The sequence below is a fragment of the Bolinopsis microptera genome, chromosome 10 (assembly GCF_026151205.1).
Source record: "Bolinopsis microptera isolate Bmic1 chromosome 10, MBARI_Bmic_1.0, whole genome shotgun sequence".
Lineage (NCBI taxonomy): Eukaryota > Metazoa > Ctenophora > Tentaculata > Lobata > Bolinopsidae > Bolinopsis > Bolinopsis microptera.
In genome coordinates this window covers 535,593-554,688 of record NC_087081.1, presented here as the reverse complement: position 1 = coordinate 554,688, position 19,096 = coordinate 535,593, and the positions used below count along the sequence as shown (strand labels likewise).

At 38.4% G+C, this 19,096-nt stretch overlaps 2 protein-coding genes and 2 long non-coding RNA genes across 5 annotated transcripts in view; 3 read left to right on the top strand and 1 right to left on the bottom strand.

The window, feature by feature from the left end:
- Positions 1–19,096, bottom strand: part of LOC134821779 (uncharacterized) — a 474,787-nt gene that overhangs the window by 303,514 nt on the left and 152,177 nt on the right. The window lies entirely within an intron of this gene.
- LOC134821822 (transcription initiation factor IIA subunit 1-like) lies at positions 3,570–8,815 on the top strand. 2 transcript variants are annotated; one of them, XM_063832617.1, is made up of 8 exons: positions 3,570–3,708; positions 3,838–3,939; positions 4,622–4,679; positions 4,792–4,860; positions 6,620–7,278; positions 7,473–7,631; positions 8,350–8,451; positions 8,625–8,815. In XM_063832617.1, exons 1-6 carry the CDS (start codon positions 3,682–3,684, stop codon positions 7,536–7,538), a joined length of 981 nt encoding a protein of 326 aa, XP_063688687.1. In that variant the 5' UTR covers positions 3,570–3,681; the 3' UTR covers positions 7,539–7,631; positions 8,350–8,451; positions 8,625–8,815. The 2 variants fall into 2 exon arrangements, with proteins under 2 accessions (XP_063688687.1, XP_063688686.1); XM_063832616.1 differs by having other exon boundaries at positions 8,338–8,451.
- Positions 9,726–10,135, top strand: LOC134822375 (uncharacterized). The gene is made up of 2 exons (XR_010161178.1): positions 9,726–9,953; positions 10,005–10,135. It is a non-coding gene; the product is annotated as an uncharacterized LOC134822375 (long non-coding RNA).
- LOC134822409 (uncharacterized) lies at positions 17,511–19,089 on the top strand. Its single transcript, XR_010161181.1, has 3 exons — positions 17,511–17,596; positions 17,797–17,879; positions 18,263–19,089. It is a non-coding gene; the product is annotated as an uncharacterized LOC134822409 (long non-coding RNA).

Here is a 19,096-nt window from a genome sequence, read left to right as displayed (position 1 = left end):
AGTTTTCACAGTTGTCTCCATCATCATCACCACACCAACCATCAGTCTGGTAACCTTCTCGTGTGTTAAAAGACATCACTTTTCTTCCACAGTAGAATCTCCTTCTTCCTTGCCAGATTTCTCCTTTTCGAACAGAGTATCCTAGTTTGTTGATGAAATATCCTTGTGGCAAGTTTCTGGAGCTGAGATCAAGGCTGAAACATGCTGTGCAATTACATCCGTTAGTTGGTCCACAACTGCTGTCACAGCAGTAACACCCTGTATTAAGTGGGCCTTGGCAATAATATTTTCCTGTTGCTCCAAGTCTTGCTTCTCTACCCATGGAATTTGTTTTTCTACAAATCATATCAACAGGCGATTTGTTCAAATTTTGCTGAGAAATGATCTTGTAGTTTGGACTTGTTAACTCTTTGGAATGATCAGCAATCAGATGATTTAATGATGTTTCCCTGGTTCCACTGAAACTGCATCCGTCCATTATACAACTGGTTGGTCTCTTTGTGCAAACCTCATGATGCGATTTTAAGTTTCCCCTTTGAAACCCGATATTGCAGTAATCACATGGTTTTTCAATATTTCCGACCATTCTTCTTATGATATGACTGACAGATGTCACAAGATCCTTCCTACAAATAGGGCAGGAACTGACACCTTTCACACACAACTCACAAAATAGCTGATGACAACAACATGTCTCCACAGCATCCTCAACTATCTCCAAACATATTCCACAAGTCAGATGGGAATCATCAACTGATGCCATCGATGCCATAGTAAGAGAGCCTTTACAATGTAAAAATTTGGCTGAATGGATGTCAATAAGTGATGAAAGAAAAAATGCCAATTTTCCGCAACACAAATACATAAATAATTGTATTCAGAATAATATGAAAGTATAATGGAATAATCACTATATTGCTGGAAGTTTCCTAGAATTCGACAATAGGCTGAACTAAATCCAGGGAATTTGTCAAACAGACAAAACAAGCCAAGGTGCTTCATGAGGTTGCAATAATCTTGGATATCAGATAGTACGATATTCAAGGTTACATGTTTGAGCATGATCAATAGCATCGTAAAAGGATCACTATTCACTACCAACACTTCATCTTTAAACACTGACCAAACACGCCCTTATTGTCAGTGCCATCTTAAAGCAAATTATTATCTACCAGCCATAACAAAACAATGAAAATATTTTGGATAGAGCCAGGTTGTTCAGATTCAGCCAATAAAGCCTTTCACCCAAAAAGTAATATTTTAAGTAAATTAAAAATCAGTGGCGTAACGTTGCCTGTTGGCGCCCCCCCCCCCCCCCCCCCCCCCCCCCCGCCGAAAATGCGCCCCCCTGTTGGCGCCTTTTCCCCTTTTAGCGCCTCTCCCTAAAATCGAACAAATTAGGAGATTTTAGAGGATACGCCGGTAAAATCTCTAAAAAGTGTGTTTCTAGAGCAAAACGCACAGTTTTGCTAGTACCTCAGTTAAAGTTTTTCAAAATTGTCCCACATTCAAACGACGATTTTGCACCCCCCCCCCCCCCCCCCCCTGAGTTGTCAAGAATAGCTTAACACAAGCGCAATGCCCTTTGTTTCTATGCAAAAATAAGAGCTCAAGAAGAAAGAAATTTAATTTGCAGGACAATAAAAATGCTACCCATGGTCGTAGAAGAAATCTATCTATATAGACCAAAATGTTGTCTTACATAGACAGTCTTTACTTAGGAGGATACACTGCCAGTTGTTTATGTATTGTGTTGTGTGCTAAGGTGCATCGTTTCATTTTTGGATATTTTGGTACGTCCTAAGCAAAGGGAATTTATATTTATCTAATTTTATGTAATTGTAATACTTTAATATTATAGTAAACATTAACCAGTGTACCAAAAGCTGGTCCCCAATCAATCAATCAGATGGAAGGCACATTTCATCTTGAAAAGCTGACAGTGACAATCTTAAAAAAACTTCTCGAGTTGTCAAGAATAGCTTAACATAAGCGCACTGCCCTTTGTTTCTATTTTTTTATTTGAAAATTCAATTAATTATTATATATAAATCAAGCGTTACATTTCAGCCATGCAAAATTACAATGACATATTTTGATAAACTAATTGATAAATGGTACTGCAATATAAGTTGCTTAATGTTTGACAACTAACTGAAAGAGAAAAATAAACTTGATTACATAATAATTAATTCGGCTGAACCAACACATAGCAAGAGCCACATTAACGTTGGGGCCGTCTACCAAATTTGAATGACATACAATAACAAGAAATCAAACATATCATAAATAATTATATATGGATTTTGTTCATTACAATTCCGTCACAACTGCTAGAAGAAAAAAGAAGGACAAGCGGATAGGAAATTGGACGGACAGAATTGTAACCAACAAAAACACATTTCTGAGACTCATAAGACTGATGAGCTAGTCAAAAATAAGAGCTCAAGAAGAAAGAAATTGGATTTACAGGAAAATAAAAATGCAATGCTACCCATGCACCATGGTCGTAGAAGAAATTTATCTATATAGACCACATTGTTGTCTTACATAGACAGTCTTTACTTAGATGGAAGGCACATTGATTCACGATGTCAATCTTTCGCATCTCGCCGATCTGCATACGGTTGCGAGAAGAATTATTTGATGCGCGGCGCGACCCAGTAGTGCATCGCGCTACAAGAAGGCACATTTCATCACAAAAGACAAAATATACCGAAGGCAAAACTAGTTATCTTGGAACCAACGTTATGGAGTACGTAGCACATGGTCAGTTATAATTGAGGACAGTGAAATGTCACTCGGTTGCTGAAACAGCGTCTTAATGTTCACACAGTACTGACAGAATTTATATGACTATTCAGTCATGTACAATATTGAAGTATTACAGGGTACACCACTAAATTTCAGCGACGCGACTCGTAAGGAAATTAATTGTATCACGGATCGTGACCCCCATGGTCGTTTCACTATGGTGTAGAGTTTCTACGATACAGGGGGAGCCGCGCACTCGTGCGCGGCGGGTCATACAACGTATGACTAGAAGGTCGACAGTGGGGGTCACCACGTGGGGGTCACCACGTGATACAACGTATTGGTATGACAAGAAATTAATTGAATGATCGCTTCAGATTTGAGATAAGTGTAAGTCTGCACAGTGGGAAAATAGTTGAAAGTAGCAACTAGCGAGTAGCGCTACGCTGAGGGACATGACAGAACTTAACGGGTGATATAGATACTTGTAAAATATTTGTCGTCCAACTCAGCGCGCGTCCTGTTAGGTTAGAAACCGACAAAAAAGAACTTACTGTAATTTTGTTTTTGTTTCATTTTTATAATAAATAATTTAAACTGATTCAATATAAATTTGTAAAATTACAAAATAAAAATTAGGTACAATTTTTACAGACAAGAAAAAAATCAAAATATTGAAAAAAGTGTGTGACGCCGCGCACTATCATAGTGCGCTGCTTTGTCTTTACATCGCATGAAATAGTGACAGCGAGATTTATCGCGTTGGATAAACAGGCGTTTACAATAGATGCTTGGAAATGTTCTGATATTTGAACGCCTGCTATCAATGCAGCGATGTGAGGTCATGTGGTTTAGTTCCTGACCAGATTAGTATAAAAGGCAGTTCGCAAACGACTGAATCGCCTTCGCTTCTCTAGATCAAGCGGAATGGCCAACACATCCATCTCAACCGTGGTATTTGCTTTGACCGTTATGAATTGTGTATAACGTCATACACTTAGTTTAACTTCTATTCTCACATTTGTGCTAAATTTGCTTACTTCTCACACCTATGTTTGTTGAATTTAACGACATTTTCCTCAGCAATTTGTCTACAAGAGGGTTATCGATGAGACGATAAAAAACTCCCGTGAAACTTTTCTAAATGAGGGGATCGAAGAAAGTGTCCTACAGGAGCTCAGAACGGTAAATATTAAAATCGAGCTTATTTATTAGTATTATAATTCACCTTAGATTTGTTTGGAGGGGCGAATCATACACAGTTTAGGCTCTTGAAATCTTCGATATAAAAATCATCTTGAGAGAACCTCCTGAATAGAATCAAGTTAGGCTCATATTTAGGTGAAACAAAACAGTCTTAAAGGCAAGCTATAATCCACCTTTTAAGTTTTAACTCGCTGCAGAACGCCAAACTTTATTTCGCATAGAATGTGTCCATTACATGACGTGTGATTACCAATCTCAATTCACAAATTATTGTTACTCTCATTTCTTATTTTACCGATTAAGTTGGGGAGTGGCGATCGATTAGTTCCACTTTCATTACTTTCCTAACAGTTTGGTAAGTGGTCAAGCTAATTTACATCGACCTCGCCTTGTCTAATTGTTCTCAATTCTCGCACACATCTAGAACCACCTATTGTAATGCTACGAACCTCAAAGGTTCCTTCGGTGTGTGTAGATCGCGTGAAATGCGTCTCAAATTACGATAATATGAGCATACTGACTCCTCCTGATCTAATTATAATAATTTTCTATGGCCGGGCGTCTGAAATATTATATTTCTCACAAACTCAACCTAATATTTACATCAATTTGCTCTATAATCAGCTGCCAAAAAACTCCTTTTTATTTGTCATTATTTCAGTTGTGGGAGAGCAAAGTTTCCGCTACCAGAGCTGTAGAACCGGCAATCAACCCTCCAGGTTTCTAACAGAATTGAGATTATTTACGCTTAGTTACCCTTAGTTACATCCACAGACCGTTTTACATACCATTTGCAGGTATTAACTATTCTGATAACCATCCCTTTTTCAGATTACATACCGCGGGGTCAGATCTACAAATACAACTACAGAAACCAACCCCAACAGAATAACAACCAAGGTGGGATTCACTGTTCATTATTGGTTATGTTTGTCTTATTGCCTCAGGCGAGAGTGTTGATAACTGAAATATCAAAGACTCCACAAATTTGTATTTACTTTAAGGAGCACCATTCATTAGAAAATCCCTGAAAATTACGAGAAATGTACAATGAGAGTGGCATGAAAATTTCTACCAAAGCAAAAGTTGTGGTAAAAATGTGGTTGATTTTTTGTAGTTTTTGTGGTAACTAGGAGGATGTGTGGTGAATCTTACATGGGATGGGCAGTTTGTTGGAAACGTAGAAAGAGCTGTGCACCTTCTATGATTCTATGAAGTCAAAAGAAAACAAACTATCCAACCAAAACATAAAAACATTGCATAGTTCGTGCGAATTTCAAATTTTTCGAGCAAGTCATGGCTAAAAATTGTATGTATTTACTTAAAGCTACAGTTTGAGGAAAAAGTAATTTTTGACCAATTGTTAATATTCACCTATTGGTAATATGCGCTATTAATGCAAGCAGAATGATATGTAAACATGGGTTATTTGTTTACTTCTTAATGTACAGCTCTGATGTTTCTCACTCCAGCTGTAGTCTGGTAGTGTTGAGTCTCATGAATATTTTTCTCTCTTTTTCCATGTTTTTGCCTCACAGGAGATATTGTGGTCTTTTCTATTGAATATAACTGTAGTACATTGATGTAAAGTTGGGGGGGGGGGGGGGGGGGGGGGGGCCAACCATATTAAAGTATATTAAAGTTATCCCCGGGTCAAAATCGGAAAAAATCCTACATTTTAATATACTTTAATATACCTACAATTAGAAGATTTATATTCTTCGTTAAGATTTACATGATGAACTATATTTTTCACTCAGATTCGCAAGATAAGCCTGTTTTAGGACTAGTACATGAATTTCCATCCAGATTGGTCAAAAATTGGCTAAGCTATGAGCTTTAAAAAATATGCCCATATTTGGGCATACGCTTTTGCCCAAATTCGCTTTTGCCCAAATTCGATAAAATTTCAATATTTTTTAATGAGACTAACTCTATGTGAAAGACATAACTCAGTGTTTGTTGAATATAGTGGATACTAAGTAAAAAGGCCTCCATGAACAAAATTGGGAAAATTGCACATAATATCTCGGTTCGGAATACTAGCCAAAATGACTTCATTAAAATTGAAATAACTCCATCAGTTTTCAATATTTTTTCAAGAACTTTTTGGAATAGATTAAGAATTGCATTTCAAGCTTATTTTGGGCAACAATTTTTGAAGTAGGCCTCCTAGGAGATAGGGATATATTAAAGTATATTAAAGTATATTAAAGTATATTAAAGTATATCCCCGGGTCAAAATCGGGAAAAATCCTACATTTTAATATACTTTAATATGGTTGCCCCCCCCCCCCCAAAGTTTATTTGAATTTTGAAATTTAAAAAAATGTACAGAATTGACATGTGAACTCTACCCTATATCTAGCGGCTAGCGACAGATGGATCACATCACTAATTATACGTCACTAATTGGTGACATGATCTGACCCCTGATAATCGGGGGGCCCCTATGTCAGCCTCCCGGTTATTTACTTGACTCATGCACATGAAATTGAAAGCATAAATGAGGCCATATTCATTGGTACTGGTTGTCAATGATGTATATTCTTGAAAAAAATGCAATCATAGTTTTTCTTTAAGTCGTTATGAAAACATTCACTTATTATCAATATCACCAGGTAAATTGACTGTTGAAGCTAACAACTCCTCATTTCAGCGACCCCAGCTGCAGCATCAGGAGTAAATGTCCCATTCCCTGGCCACATCTCTGCCTTTATTCCCCAAACCCTGCAAGGACAGAACATTTCCCGAGCCCAGCCCCCGGCTGGTGGTGGTGGGGCGCGTCCTATTATTCAACATGCAGCCCCCAACATGCGACCTAATATTCACAATGTTGTAGGCACTGCGCGGCCCAACATCCATAGTGTTGGTCCAAATATGCGACCCAACATTCAAAGTGGTGTGACAAACGTGCGGCCTGGCATGCACATTGCTAGTGTGCGGCCTGGTATGCATAACACAGGGCAGCACAGTGTGCGACCAAACATACACAACGCTGCCCCGTCTGTGCGGCCTAGCATGCCATCCAGTTCCAGCTCCCAATACCCAGCAAATATACCCTTCCCTTCTCTCTCCGGGGTTACCACCGTTACTAAGAAGGAGTTTAACAACGCCAGCGATTCTATACAAGTAGACGGTAGCTGTGACGTTATAACAGTAGATGATGACGTCACAGACCAGTCTTATGACGTCATGGAACAGATATGCGAGGTTATAAACCGAACACGTGACGAATCAGATCATCAGAAGCACAGTAAGACGACGATATGTGATAATTTCCAGGCAGTCCAGAACAGCAATCCTAAAAGAAAACACGTGAGTCGCAAGCATTTGAAATCTATATTTTTAAATTCATGATTGATTATATATCCTTGGTTGTTCCTGATTTCGAACTTCGAAGTATTCATGCTACTTTTCGGGAATCTTGATTTATACCGGAGACAAAAATGGTCACAATCCCCCCATAATAATCACCCAATATATTCTATTAACTCTGAGCACCCTTTCAGAAGAAACGATCAAAGAAAACGGAGATAATTTCCAACGCCGCTCTCCCCGCCATGGCTACTACATAAAAACTGCACTGTTTGTTAAAGTATACACATGGCAGACCCACCAAATTCCCCGGATACTTCTGATACAAATACCCATCGATTACAGCTCAATTCGTGGAATTTCTGATAATGATGATTTTTCTCATTTCGTTCGTTATTCGCATTAATAATTTGCGCACTTCTAGTGGCTGGACATTGTTTAGTAGCACAGGCCCTCTACCATACCAGATTGATTCTAAGTCAAGCCCATGGATAATTGGCGGCTACAAGGGCATGTTTCCAAAATCGGAGACAAATGTTTCGCACGAGCTCAACTACTCTGACAACCAAATGGAAACATTGCCCCAGGCCCTTTCTGGACATCTAGACCCCACCAAAAATTCTTACGGGACACCTTGTGGTATCAAAACCAACCGATAACCAATCAGGTTTCAGCTCATTTTAGGCAATCTAGAGATAATGTTCCATGTTTTTGTTCATTTCGTTCATTCTGTGGAATCAATAAATATTTCATATGCAGGAACTTAAAAGTTAGACGTCAAGCCACTGTATTCATAACCAGGGTAAATCCAACTCTGTGTTACGAGGACATATACAGGCCAAAAACATGTTTCTCAAATCGGACACAAATGTTTCCACGAACTCGGATTCAATCTCTGCATTGCTAGTTTTGTAGCTCTGATCATGTAGAAATCACAATCGATTTGCGCGCCTTAAAAAACGCGCGCGCGGTATTCGAAATTATTTGTTCTCTCGAGTCGATTCAATTTATGTTGTCCGATCTGATATTTACAACAAACTTGAAACTGATCACTGATAGTGGCTCAATTAGGAAGAAGACGACCCACTCAACTCCGGTGATGATGATAGTGACGACGGTCATAACACTGAATTTGAAGCCACTGATAACGTCGTCGTATGTCTGTTCGATAAGGTGAAATGATAATCTTATCAATTCGAGGAAAGCTTGTTTTTTAAAACTAAAATTTGTCCAAAATTATTTATTCCATGATTAGTGAACTTGGATAAGCCAACTAAATTTGGTAATCATGCTGAATTCACGAATCTTGTACTTTTTGACAGCTCTAATAATTTGAATATTTGCAGGTAACACGAAGTAAAAATAAGTGGAAGCTGAATCTGAAGGAAGGGGTTATGAATATCGGGGGTAAAGATCATGTGTTCCATAAAGCAATTGGTGACGGGGAATGGTGAACAGAGAAGCCACGTTCTTTCTAGCGATTCACTGACCCTCTATTGAACTTTGTCGTTTCTAGTGAAAGCTTTTATCTTTCTTGAACGGTGGACTCATTTTGATTTAATAACGACACGTTTTTACCCGAATTTGAAATAGTGAATGGATGAAAAAAGATGAATTGCTAATTTTTGCTGCCGAGCGGGTGAATACATCTGGGTTAGGGGTCGTTCGGGGGTCGTTCGCATATTACGTTATCACCGAGACTAGATTAATTTTAACAAGAAACTATGAGTCAAATTTATTACGGCGGAGATTAAAAATTGGTCAATGAAATCAATCAATCAAGTGTTACATCATATGTGAGCAACAACAAGTGTTACGTCATATGTGAGCAACAACAAGTGTTACGTCATATGTGAGCAACAACAAGTGTTACGTCATATGTGAGCAACAACGAGTGTTACGTCATATGTGAGCAACAACAAGTGTTACGTCATATGTGAGCAACAACGAGTGTTACGTCATATGTGAGCAACAACGAGTGTTACGTCATATGTGAGCAACAACAAGTGTTACGTCATATGTGAGCAGCAAGAAGTGTTACGTCATATGTGAGCAACCCCTTAAAATGGACAGTAGAAATTTATTTTATTTATTCAATCACACGTGGGTGCAAGCTTCACGACTATTTTTATATGCTGATATAACGACAAACTGTTCATAAATAATAAATATTTGAGACACTCAATTGTTGGTAGGATGGTGCCAGTTAAAATACTAAGCTTCTCAGGGATCAAAGTCACTTAACTGGTGGAACAATTTAAATTTAATTTGTTTAAGTTAGAAGTACGATAAATAGAGGCTTAGCTGTCTTGAACAATGACCATATTGGATACCTTATCGGAATTTATTTGAACGGACATAAAGCTAGAGGCCCTAGCGCATCGTTCATTTTAATGATCGGTTCAAAATAAAAGCCCGTTTAATGCCTTTTGAGGCATTCAATTTATATTGACGTGGTGCATAATAACGTCCGATAGGCTATGTAAATTCCTGTACACTGATTACACACTTACAGCGGCGTAACGTTTCACGTCTTTGCCATCTGTGTCTATAGTGACCTCCCCCTAAGAAAGTAGGAACGTAAAATTGGTCGAATTTAAGGTGATGTGAGACTGAGAGGATTCACCGATAAAAATAAGATATCTAAAATAATGTGCTTCTAGATAATATAATTAGTACTTTAAGTTGAGTTAAGTTTTTCAAACTTGTCTCACATTTGAACGAAGAAGAGTGAGTTTAAACAGTTTTGATCTTTACGACGTAAATTATTAATCTCAATTATGAGAATCATTGAGTGTATTCAAATTTTGCTTTCCAGTTTTCTGGAGACGCCAATTTTAATAACGATAAATCATAACCGCTGTTTTCGCTTCCAAATGTTTGATTTACGGTCAACAACGTCAATCGTGCCAGGTTAGTTATTCGCACAAACCTGACGGATGCTGAAAGTGAAAATTGCAGGGATTATCAAATGTTGAGGTCTTGCTTGCAGTTGCCTCATAACTATTATGTACGCCAGTAAAATTGTAATTTCTGGGCTCCTAGAACAGACAACATTTGAGGGTATGAAAATTGGTTACTCCTGGATACCCAAGAGGTTGTTATGTAGTTGTATGTATGTAGTTTGTAGGTGTGGCAATAGTAATAGTGTAATATCTTGCCACACGCATGTCGGCCCTTTAATCCCGCACGAAAAGGGGAATACAACATGTGTCAAGCAATACCACCTGTACTGCGAAACATCGGGTGTCAGGTTTGCAGCCATCACACATCACGCAGTCATCACACATCACGCAGTCATCACACATCACACATCACACATCACGCAGTCATCACACAGCACACATCACACATCACGTAGGTTGATTAACTTAAAGTACGGCATGCATGTTCTGTTAACTTTGACTTTTTAAAACTTTAGTTTGGATTAGAATATCATTCTATTTCTACATTCCACGAATAGAAACACTTAATAAGTAAGTAAGTAATAACCGTACTATTTGTTAGAGCTTTCGCTGAACCAGTACTACTGTAGTAGGCGTTACAGTACCGTCAGTACTGATATATCATATTACCAAGCACCATGAACTTAACTTCCATGTTTCATATCTGATTGTGAGTGATAAAAGTGTTTCCTGTTTTGTACACATTCTTTTGTTCGAGTTGGAAGCTGTGTACATGACGCTGTCCAACTTCTTTTTGACTGTAACCGTATAGTTTAAATTTCAATTCAGCTTGTAATACTGCCTTTAAAATAAAATACAATCATCATGCATCATCTTGCGACTTATAATCCACAGTGGTAAACATGATTTAATAGTTTTGTTGTCTCGTATGAGAATATAGAATATAAATACGTTTGCACAATGCGCTCATAGACTATTAATTGTTTTTATCGTACAGTAAATAACTACAGTTGACGTTGTTTTAGAATACAATATGCCCACTTAGAATTTCGATAATATTTGTAATTGGTAGTACTAATATATTTTCAATATTTGAGTGGGAAGTAATTTTGCACACTCATCAGGTAGAGCTGAAATCCAATCAAAGATCAAAAAGATTGCAAACCTATATGTTAATTACAGCTGCAATGAATCTTTAATACTGCAGACAAACACACTGAATTTAATCCCGACATGAGGCCTAACTCAAGAGTGTTATACGATCTCGAAAGACAAGGCTTCCATTTCCACCGGTCCACAGCCAGTTTAGTTTCTGAAACTGAAACAAGCACACGAATATACACTATAAACGATCGCATAAGTTCTATTCAACCGGACAACATTCCGATCCCACTTGGCTTGCCCATAGTTCACGGTCATGATGATGAAACTGGAAGTGGGCTTGACAAGTCGAGAGGGGAAAACGTAAGTTCAAGACCGAGAGAGTATTTTGGCGGTTACAACTACAAGCGTGAGTTTGAAGCTAGATCAGTTGGAAATGATAAACAAGAATTAGAAACTGAAACAACGGAAGGATTTTATTCTGAAAAGAAACAAGAAGGCAATAGATACAGAGCCAGGGGCAGGGGGCTAAATGTAAGCCAGAAACAGCAGGGTGATGAAAAAATTCAGATGAGGAGTTTTTCGGGAAAAGATAATAACAATCTCATTATCCGTTCGGCCCCCTTGGAAGACTACGATATGAGGACACACACACCCCCTTATCAACCGCCCAAAAAAGGGCAACTTCCCCACCTATCGAAGAGTCGCATTCCTCCAACACTTGAAGATCCGGCAGCTTACTTAACAAATTCGGCGATCCAGCCCCATCCCACCCTTCCACCTCCAACTTGTATCACTATCAGTCCACCGGCACCAAGTACGAATTCAGATGAGAAGCAAACACAACTTGGAAAACTAAATAAAAAAACCTGCACAGAAGTTGAACAAGTCAAGATTCTCTCATCTCACGAAAGATCCCAGAAGCTACAAGAGTTATTTATAATTATCCAAAACGGAGCTATTGACGAAATGAGGGCTTTTCTTAAGACCTATTGCTGTCCAGTTGAAATAATCCCAATGTTTGGATGTGCAAAAAGTTACTACTCAGAGAAGTTCAATTTGGTAAACACTCGTGACCATTTCGGGAATTTCCCACTCCTTCTATCATGCAAAATGGGGTCCTGTAGAAACGAGATGACAATGATGCTTCTGAAGTACGGAGCTAATCCAAACCAAATTGATGAGTTCAATGATTGTCCTTTGGTTTATGTAGCTCAATCTTTGAGTTTGAATCCCAGTGATCAAAATATGGCCATCCTCCGTGAGCTGCTAATTCATGGTGCAGATATAAAACAGGCAATGGACACGTTATGTGATACTTTAGAAACCCCAAATAAAGAATCCCGCACTGCTATGATGTCTCTAACTGCACTCTTGGAACCTAAATTTCTGATGCTAACCAGGGATCCCATGAAAACCGCCCATCAGGTCAGTTCCAAGCTCCTTCAAGTATCTCAGGTCAAAGAAGAATACGCCATCGATTGTAACATGCTGGCGAGTACTGCTAGAGATTTTACCTATTCTTACTTGGATGCCTGCCGTACAATATGGGAAGCTAGGCGTTTGTTATGCGGTTCAAAGTACATTGAGAATGCTCTTGAGGAAAGTGAGAAACGGTTTTTGTCACATCCATTTTTGTCAGAAATATCTGGACGAGTTCTCAACGGCAGCCGGATTACCCAGAAGTCTTGGAAAGAAAGTAAAACTGATCTTCAAAGCTTTCTCTGCCGCTTTTTTGTGTCCAGTAATGTTTTTACTGCTTATCAAAGATTCTCTGATGTCCGGGAGTTGGCGGTACAAATATAGCCCACTAGATTACTTTACTCGGGACTTGCTAACCCCGTTTTACTCTTTCTTGTGCGATGTCGCCAATTATGCAATTCTCCTTGGCTTCTTAGTGTATGTGTCTATTTCGGTCCCAGTTGCTTTTGAGCATTCCGAAAGTCACAGCCAAAGGAGTGAATATCAAGTTTTGGAGAAGAATACAAATATTAATGTAACGGAAATAATTCTTTGGTTGTGCCTTCTTTCAAGAGTAAATAGTGAACTGTATCAATGGTATGTAAAAGGCATTAAAAGGTACTTCTTCAACTTTTGGAACTATGTGGACGTTTCCATTTGTGTTCTACTCCTCTCGGCCTGTGGACTGAGACTATGGAGCATTTCGGCTGTGTCTCACTTACTCTTGGTAGATGAGCTAGATGTTGATGTACTGGCTGGAGATTTTAAGAGAAACACCTTGAGTGCAGTGTATATCTACAGTGGGTAGTATATATTTAGCTAGTTGGAATCGCTGTGGTATTTTCTAACAGTTAATCGATAAATCAGGATACATTGCAGTATCATTAATTGTTGAATTAGAATATTGTTCTGAATTGTCTAGGATCTAGTTTAGGTGAGCTGAGTTTAAGTGAACTGAGTTATAATCTTGTTATCTCAGGTATAACCCAAGTGTTAGTGTTTTTTCCGTCTAATGAACTTTTTGGACGTTTTAAACGTGATAGGACCTCTACAACTCGCTGTAAAGAAGATGCTGAATGATGTTGCCAAGCTTCTCGTACTTCTAATCATAATATTATTAGGTAAACAATAGCGTAGATTATATAGGAATCTGTTTTAGAAACTTCAATGATCAATAGTGTCATTTAGATTGACCAACATTGAGATTCGTGAAACAACCTTTGATTCTTATAGTGGTCAAAATCTTACAGGGTTTTGTCTTGGGGGCGATACATAGGGGGGGGGGGGGGGGGGGGGGGGGGGGGGGGGGGGGGGGGGGGGGGGGGGGGGGGGGGGGGGGGGGGGGGGGGGGGGGGGGGGGGGGGGGGGGGGGGGGGGGGGGGGGGGGGGGGGGGGGGGGGGGGGGGGGGGGGGGGGGGGGGGGGGGGGGGGGGGGGGGGGGGGGGGGGGGGGGGGGGGGGGGGGGGGGGGGGGGGGGGGGGGGGGGGGGGGGGGGGGGGGGGGGGGGGGGGGGGGGGGGGGGGGGGGGGGGGGGGGGGGGGGGGGGGGGGGCTAGGCTAAATTTGATAGCAGACGTATTCAGATGGACCAAGATGCAGAGATGACTGAGTTTGAGGAATTCAGTACATTTATGAGTACTTTGATAAATTTGACCTGGTCTCTCTTTGACATTTTTGGCTACGATGTAAGTTTCCAAGGAAGCTATGTGAATCCATTCGTACTCAGCAGTATTATGATTTTTGAGTGGTAAGACTTCAATTTCCATAAAAAAGTTTAGCTGCGATGCTAATTTCACAAAATACCCCATTAGAGCATTAGGCACTTTCAACAAAGCACAAATTGACATTTGCCATAATCCTGTTACTCGTTCTGGTGTACTCGGTTATTGGAGCTATCATTATTCTCAATACTCTCATTGCAATGCTTAACAATACGTAGGTGAAACTGATAAATATTTAATTGAACGAATATTATACTATCTATATCTCTGATAACTTAAATATTCTGTCATTACCCCTACACTATTTTACCAGACATATCCAAATAGACGCCGGATAGTATAATCCAGAATACATATCTCCCGTTCAGGTAACGTTGAGATACAGACTAACGCTGACACTGAATGGAAGTTTTCCAGATGCAAACTCTTTTCGGTAAGTCATATTCCTTGGCAAAATATCTTCCAGATTTGATGAACCAAAATAGTCGTCATACTCTGGCAAGCTGAAGCATGACCGCGTTGTTATAACAATGCTGTCGTGAAATTTTAGCTTACCCAAGGCTTTTAGAAACGACCATTACTTGACTTCTAAGGGTCAGTTTCCTATGAGTCTTAGATCATTCGAAGATAATCCTTTATACTACAGTTCAGTTAAAAACGAATCCAAAGAATTTAAATTTCCGTTGATAATCCAGACGAAAGAGAAAAATTATGATTATTGGACTTGAAGCCTTCGGGCTGCTTCCCCTGAATTCCGGGATGAGGTCCGCCCGACTATATTTTATTGGTCATTTTTTAGAGGAGAAAGAGAGCTTTTGTATAAATCTATAGTTTTCGATATTTTCGCTATCTCCTGAAGAGCTGTGCACTTTAGATCTACATAGTGTTACACAAAATAATTTCCGAAAAAATTCACACAAAAAAAAAAATAAAAATACACATAAAACCCTTACTCCTTCGTAAATCTAACCAGGGGGAGTATGTGAAATCGACCCTTTAAATAACGGCCTAAATTATGGGTTTTGAGGTACCATCAACACACAAAATTTTGAAATCCTGAAAAAGTTCAGAACGATTGTCTACAGACGCAGTGTTTTTGAATTTGTAAATTTTCGATATTCAGAAGTAAAGTTATGACCCGTCGAAAGAAAAATATAATTGATTTCATCATAAAATACACATAAAATTTCAAACACGCCAATAATGTCTGACACCCTGCTGTACTCACTTAATATTTACCCCCTAGACCTATTATATCGCCGCTTTGCTGTTTTTCAGGGCATTAAGACTCACCGGAAAGTAGTTCAGCAGGCATATTTTAAGTTCAAAACATTATAATTCAATGTCAAAGATCAACAGGAATATATAATAGTTATGTGGAGGGTTTTATGGTTTTAAGAAATTTGTCCAAAATACGCGCCAGCATGTTATACAAAATTAGGTAAAAAAGCCAAACTCGTCATATTCATTTGCCTTAAAAACCATGTTAGTTAAAATTGAGTTAGAGATCTGAAATTTTGCAGAGCGTCTAGATGTTTACCAAATCGACTGCACAAACTTTTTAAGTTTCAGGAGTATCGGGAAGTGGGGTTTCTGGGGAACCCCTGTTTTACAACAGATTGTCGTAAAGCTAAGTATATATACTATATAGTATATTATTTTTGATTTGTTTGGAGAGGCGAATCATACACAGTTTAGGCTCTTGAAATCTTCGAATTAAAAATCATCTGTGAGAGAACTCTCCTGAATAGAAATAAGTTAGGCTCAATTTAGGTAGAAACAAAACAGACTTAAAAACAAGAATCCCAAAAAAATGTTGGTATGTATGGAAAAAAAACTTTATTTTAATTTTAAATAAAAGTTAACGGGACAGACCAATCATAATAAAACATAAATACTGACGAGAAATTACTGAATGCAAATAAATTAGCACAACAAAAATAACTAAACTTATTCGATCTTATTAACTTTTATTCTATTAATCCCCAAAATAGTGTAGTTCACATATAGAAAGTAATCGATTGCTCTTTCTCTATCAAGTTCTATGGCTGGAGCATTTCTTGACAAATGCAACTTTAAAATTAATAAGACTCCCCTACACCGTACAATCATCTCCAGCACTCTGCAGCCCCTTTAACAGACTGAAATGACCGTATCAATATCGGATACTCACGAACCAGCTTTCTGATACGGAAATGGAATCAAGTCTCTAGTGGGCGTTCTGGGAGTGCTAGGGCCACCAAACTTTGTAGGAACACTATAAGGGTCAATACCAAACGATTCCGACCTGTTTTGGGGCAATCCGACGAGTTTTAGAAAAAATTTCACTTTTGTTCATTCCGTTCATTCCATGACTCAGGGAGCCTCTGGCGACAATTTTGACGTCAAAATAGTTAGTAAACACATCCCCCTACACCGTGAAACCATTTCCAGCACTCTGAGACTACTTTAACAGACTAAAATGACCGTATCAAAATGCCTCAAAAACCGTATCATCTGGTTCCACAATTTCCGATTTATCTTCTGTTTGCCGCGGACGCGATACCTGAAACCTAATCAAAGCTTACGGCGCGGCTGACATTATCATGCTTTCAGGCGCGCGACGTTTCAGGCGCGCGACGTTTCAGGCGCGCGACGTTTCAATACCACTCGTAGGTGGGCACACCAGTGTAATGGGTGCCACATGCCTAGCATGAAATATTTACCTACTTACTTGCACTTGTGTAGGTCTGTAGAAGCATTAGAATCGGGCGTTGCCTGCCACAGGCTATCCCGAATTTAGAAGCTTGCTTTCATCTTCATCATGTTACCTGGGGACCCGACTAGAGATTCAGCGGAATGACAGGCTGAGCGCTGCCCAGTAATTTTTATGCTGTTGTTGTTGCTGTATCTATAGTTTAGCCCAATACCATCTAATTCTATGTATGAATATCTACTCATACATGGTCGATTATAATTATATCTATTTACTGTTCATGTTGGGTCTCAAAACGTTGTTCAATTTTTAATTCCATTCTAAAAAACTTAATCTTCCAGGAGTACAGGAATGGAATACCTTGGCTCTTTCCATTTAATATTATAATGGCTCCTGCTCATACCTTGTATCATTTGTCCAAGGGCTATACGAATCGTTAGTATAATTTTTTCCAAAATGTTCGTTTTATTAAAACTTAAAAATACAATTCTTGATTCTTAATACAATGATATAACCCGGCCCCTGTTATCAAAATGAATGACACATGAAAAGATCTTATAACTACAATTAGTCTCAATATCATATCATTATCATCATTATAATAAGATTTGTTAACTCATAGTTATTGCGTTTAGGGAGGAAAACAAAGGTGAAAGAACAATTGGATTACGATTTATGTTTAGAAAATAATAAAGACCTTGAAGAACATTTTGATCCGGTGAGAATTGATCCTTATGTTCAACATTATACTTATGGATTACGCGAGGCATTTATAATTTTTATTTGCTGATCCCATAACTAACTGGTTTATCATTTTACGATTAAAGGCCAATGGCAATATCTAATTGAAGGGTGGAGTTCTCTCCGATATAATTATATTAAGTGCACATGTTCAAAATCGACGTTCATACAACTATTTCTCTCGCATCTTGATATAATTATACTTTGTGATGGAACTGACAGTTTTAACTGCAATTTTTTTGACATATATAACTTATATTAATGTTTGTGACCATTTAGAAAATTTTCTTTCGCGTTTCTCTCAGTGGCTAATTTTTGTTAAACTTTGATGTCTGATCATAATCATATCAATTCAATCAGGAACACACAGAAACAGACGGTAAATCACAAGAACTTCCATCGAGTTTGGAAAATGAATCGGCACTACATGAACTCAAGATGAGATATCTTTTAATCAATCAGCTCGCCAAAAGAGTTGACCTATCTAAATTCTAAATTCTTGTACTTGTAGTTAATATAACTGCAACTGCAGGAGTATACGTTGCGACTTAAAAACTCTTCTAATACTAATTCTAATAGATCGTTCACATGTTACAAAAGCTATTTTAGAGTTAGGGGGAGGGGCCGGTCTGAAAAAGTTTACGTCAGTGTAATTTCTACGCGATAGATATACAAAATAGCTAATAGTAATAAAGTAATATCCTAATCACTAATATGTATAAATTGATATACATATTAGTGATTAGGATATTACATAGTCATACGTCATACATTATATGTGTGTAAATGGGTTTACAGAAAGTGGCCCTTTTAAAAAAATCTCGAAGATCGACTGTAAAGTGATTTAGCACGCTCGAATATTAATATATTACGTTTTCACTTTTTGGAGCATAAATGATAACGGGTGATACTTGTAATATATTTGTTTCAAGACCATCGAGTATCGACGAGTCCAACTCGGCGCACGTTTAGATTATAAACCTACAACATAAATGATGACGTATTTTTTAACATGTGAACACTGAACGACCCATATTCATAAATGATTGCAAAACAAATAAAATTAGTTTGTGTTTATTATCCAAGATCATTGAAACGAAAATTTAAATGCAAACTTTTGCAAACTTTTAACGAGCGATTTGTGTTAGTGACAGTGTTATACTTGTTATACATTTAATTTTGTTATATTTTATC

Bases quoted from the DNA above. Each gene is read 5' to 3' on its own strand.
- LOC134821822 (XM_063832617.1), top strand. From the start codon at position 3,682: ATGGCCAACACATCCATCTCAACCGTG. The intron at 3,940-4,621 runs GTAAATATTAAA...TCATTATTTCAG, and splicing joins TCCTACAGGAGCTCAGAACG to TTGTGGGAGAGCAAAGTTTC. The intron at 4,680-4,791 runs GTTTCTAACAGA...TCCCTTTTTCAG, and splicing joins ACCGGCAATCAACCCTCCAG to ATTACATACCGCGGGGTCAG.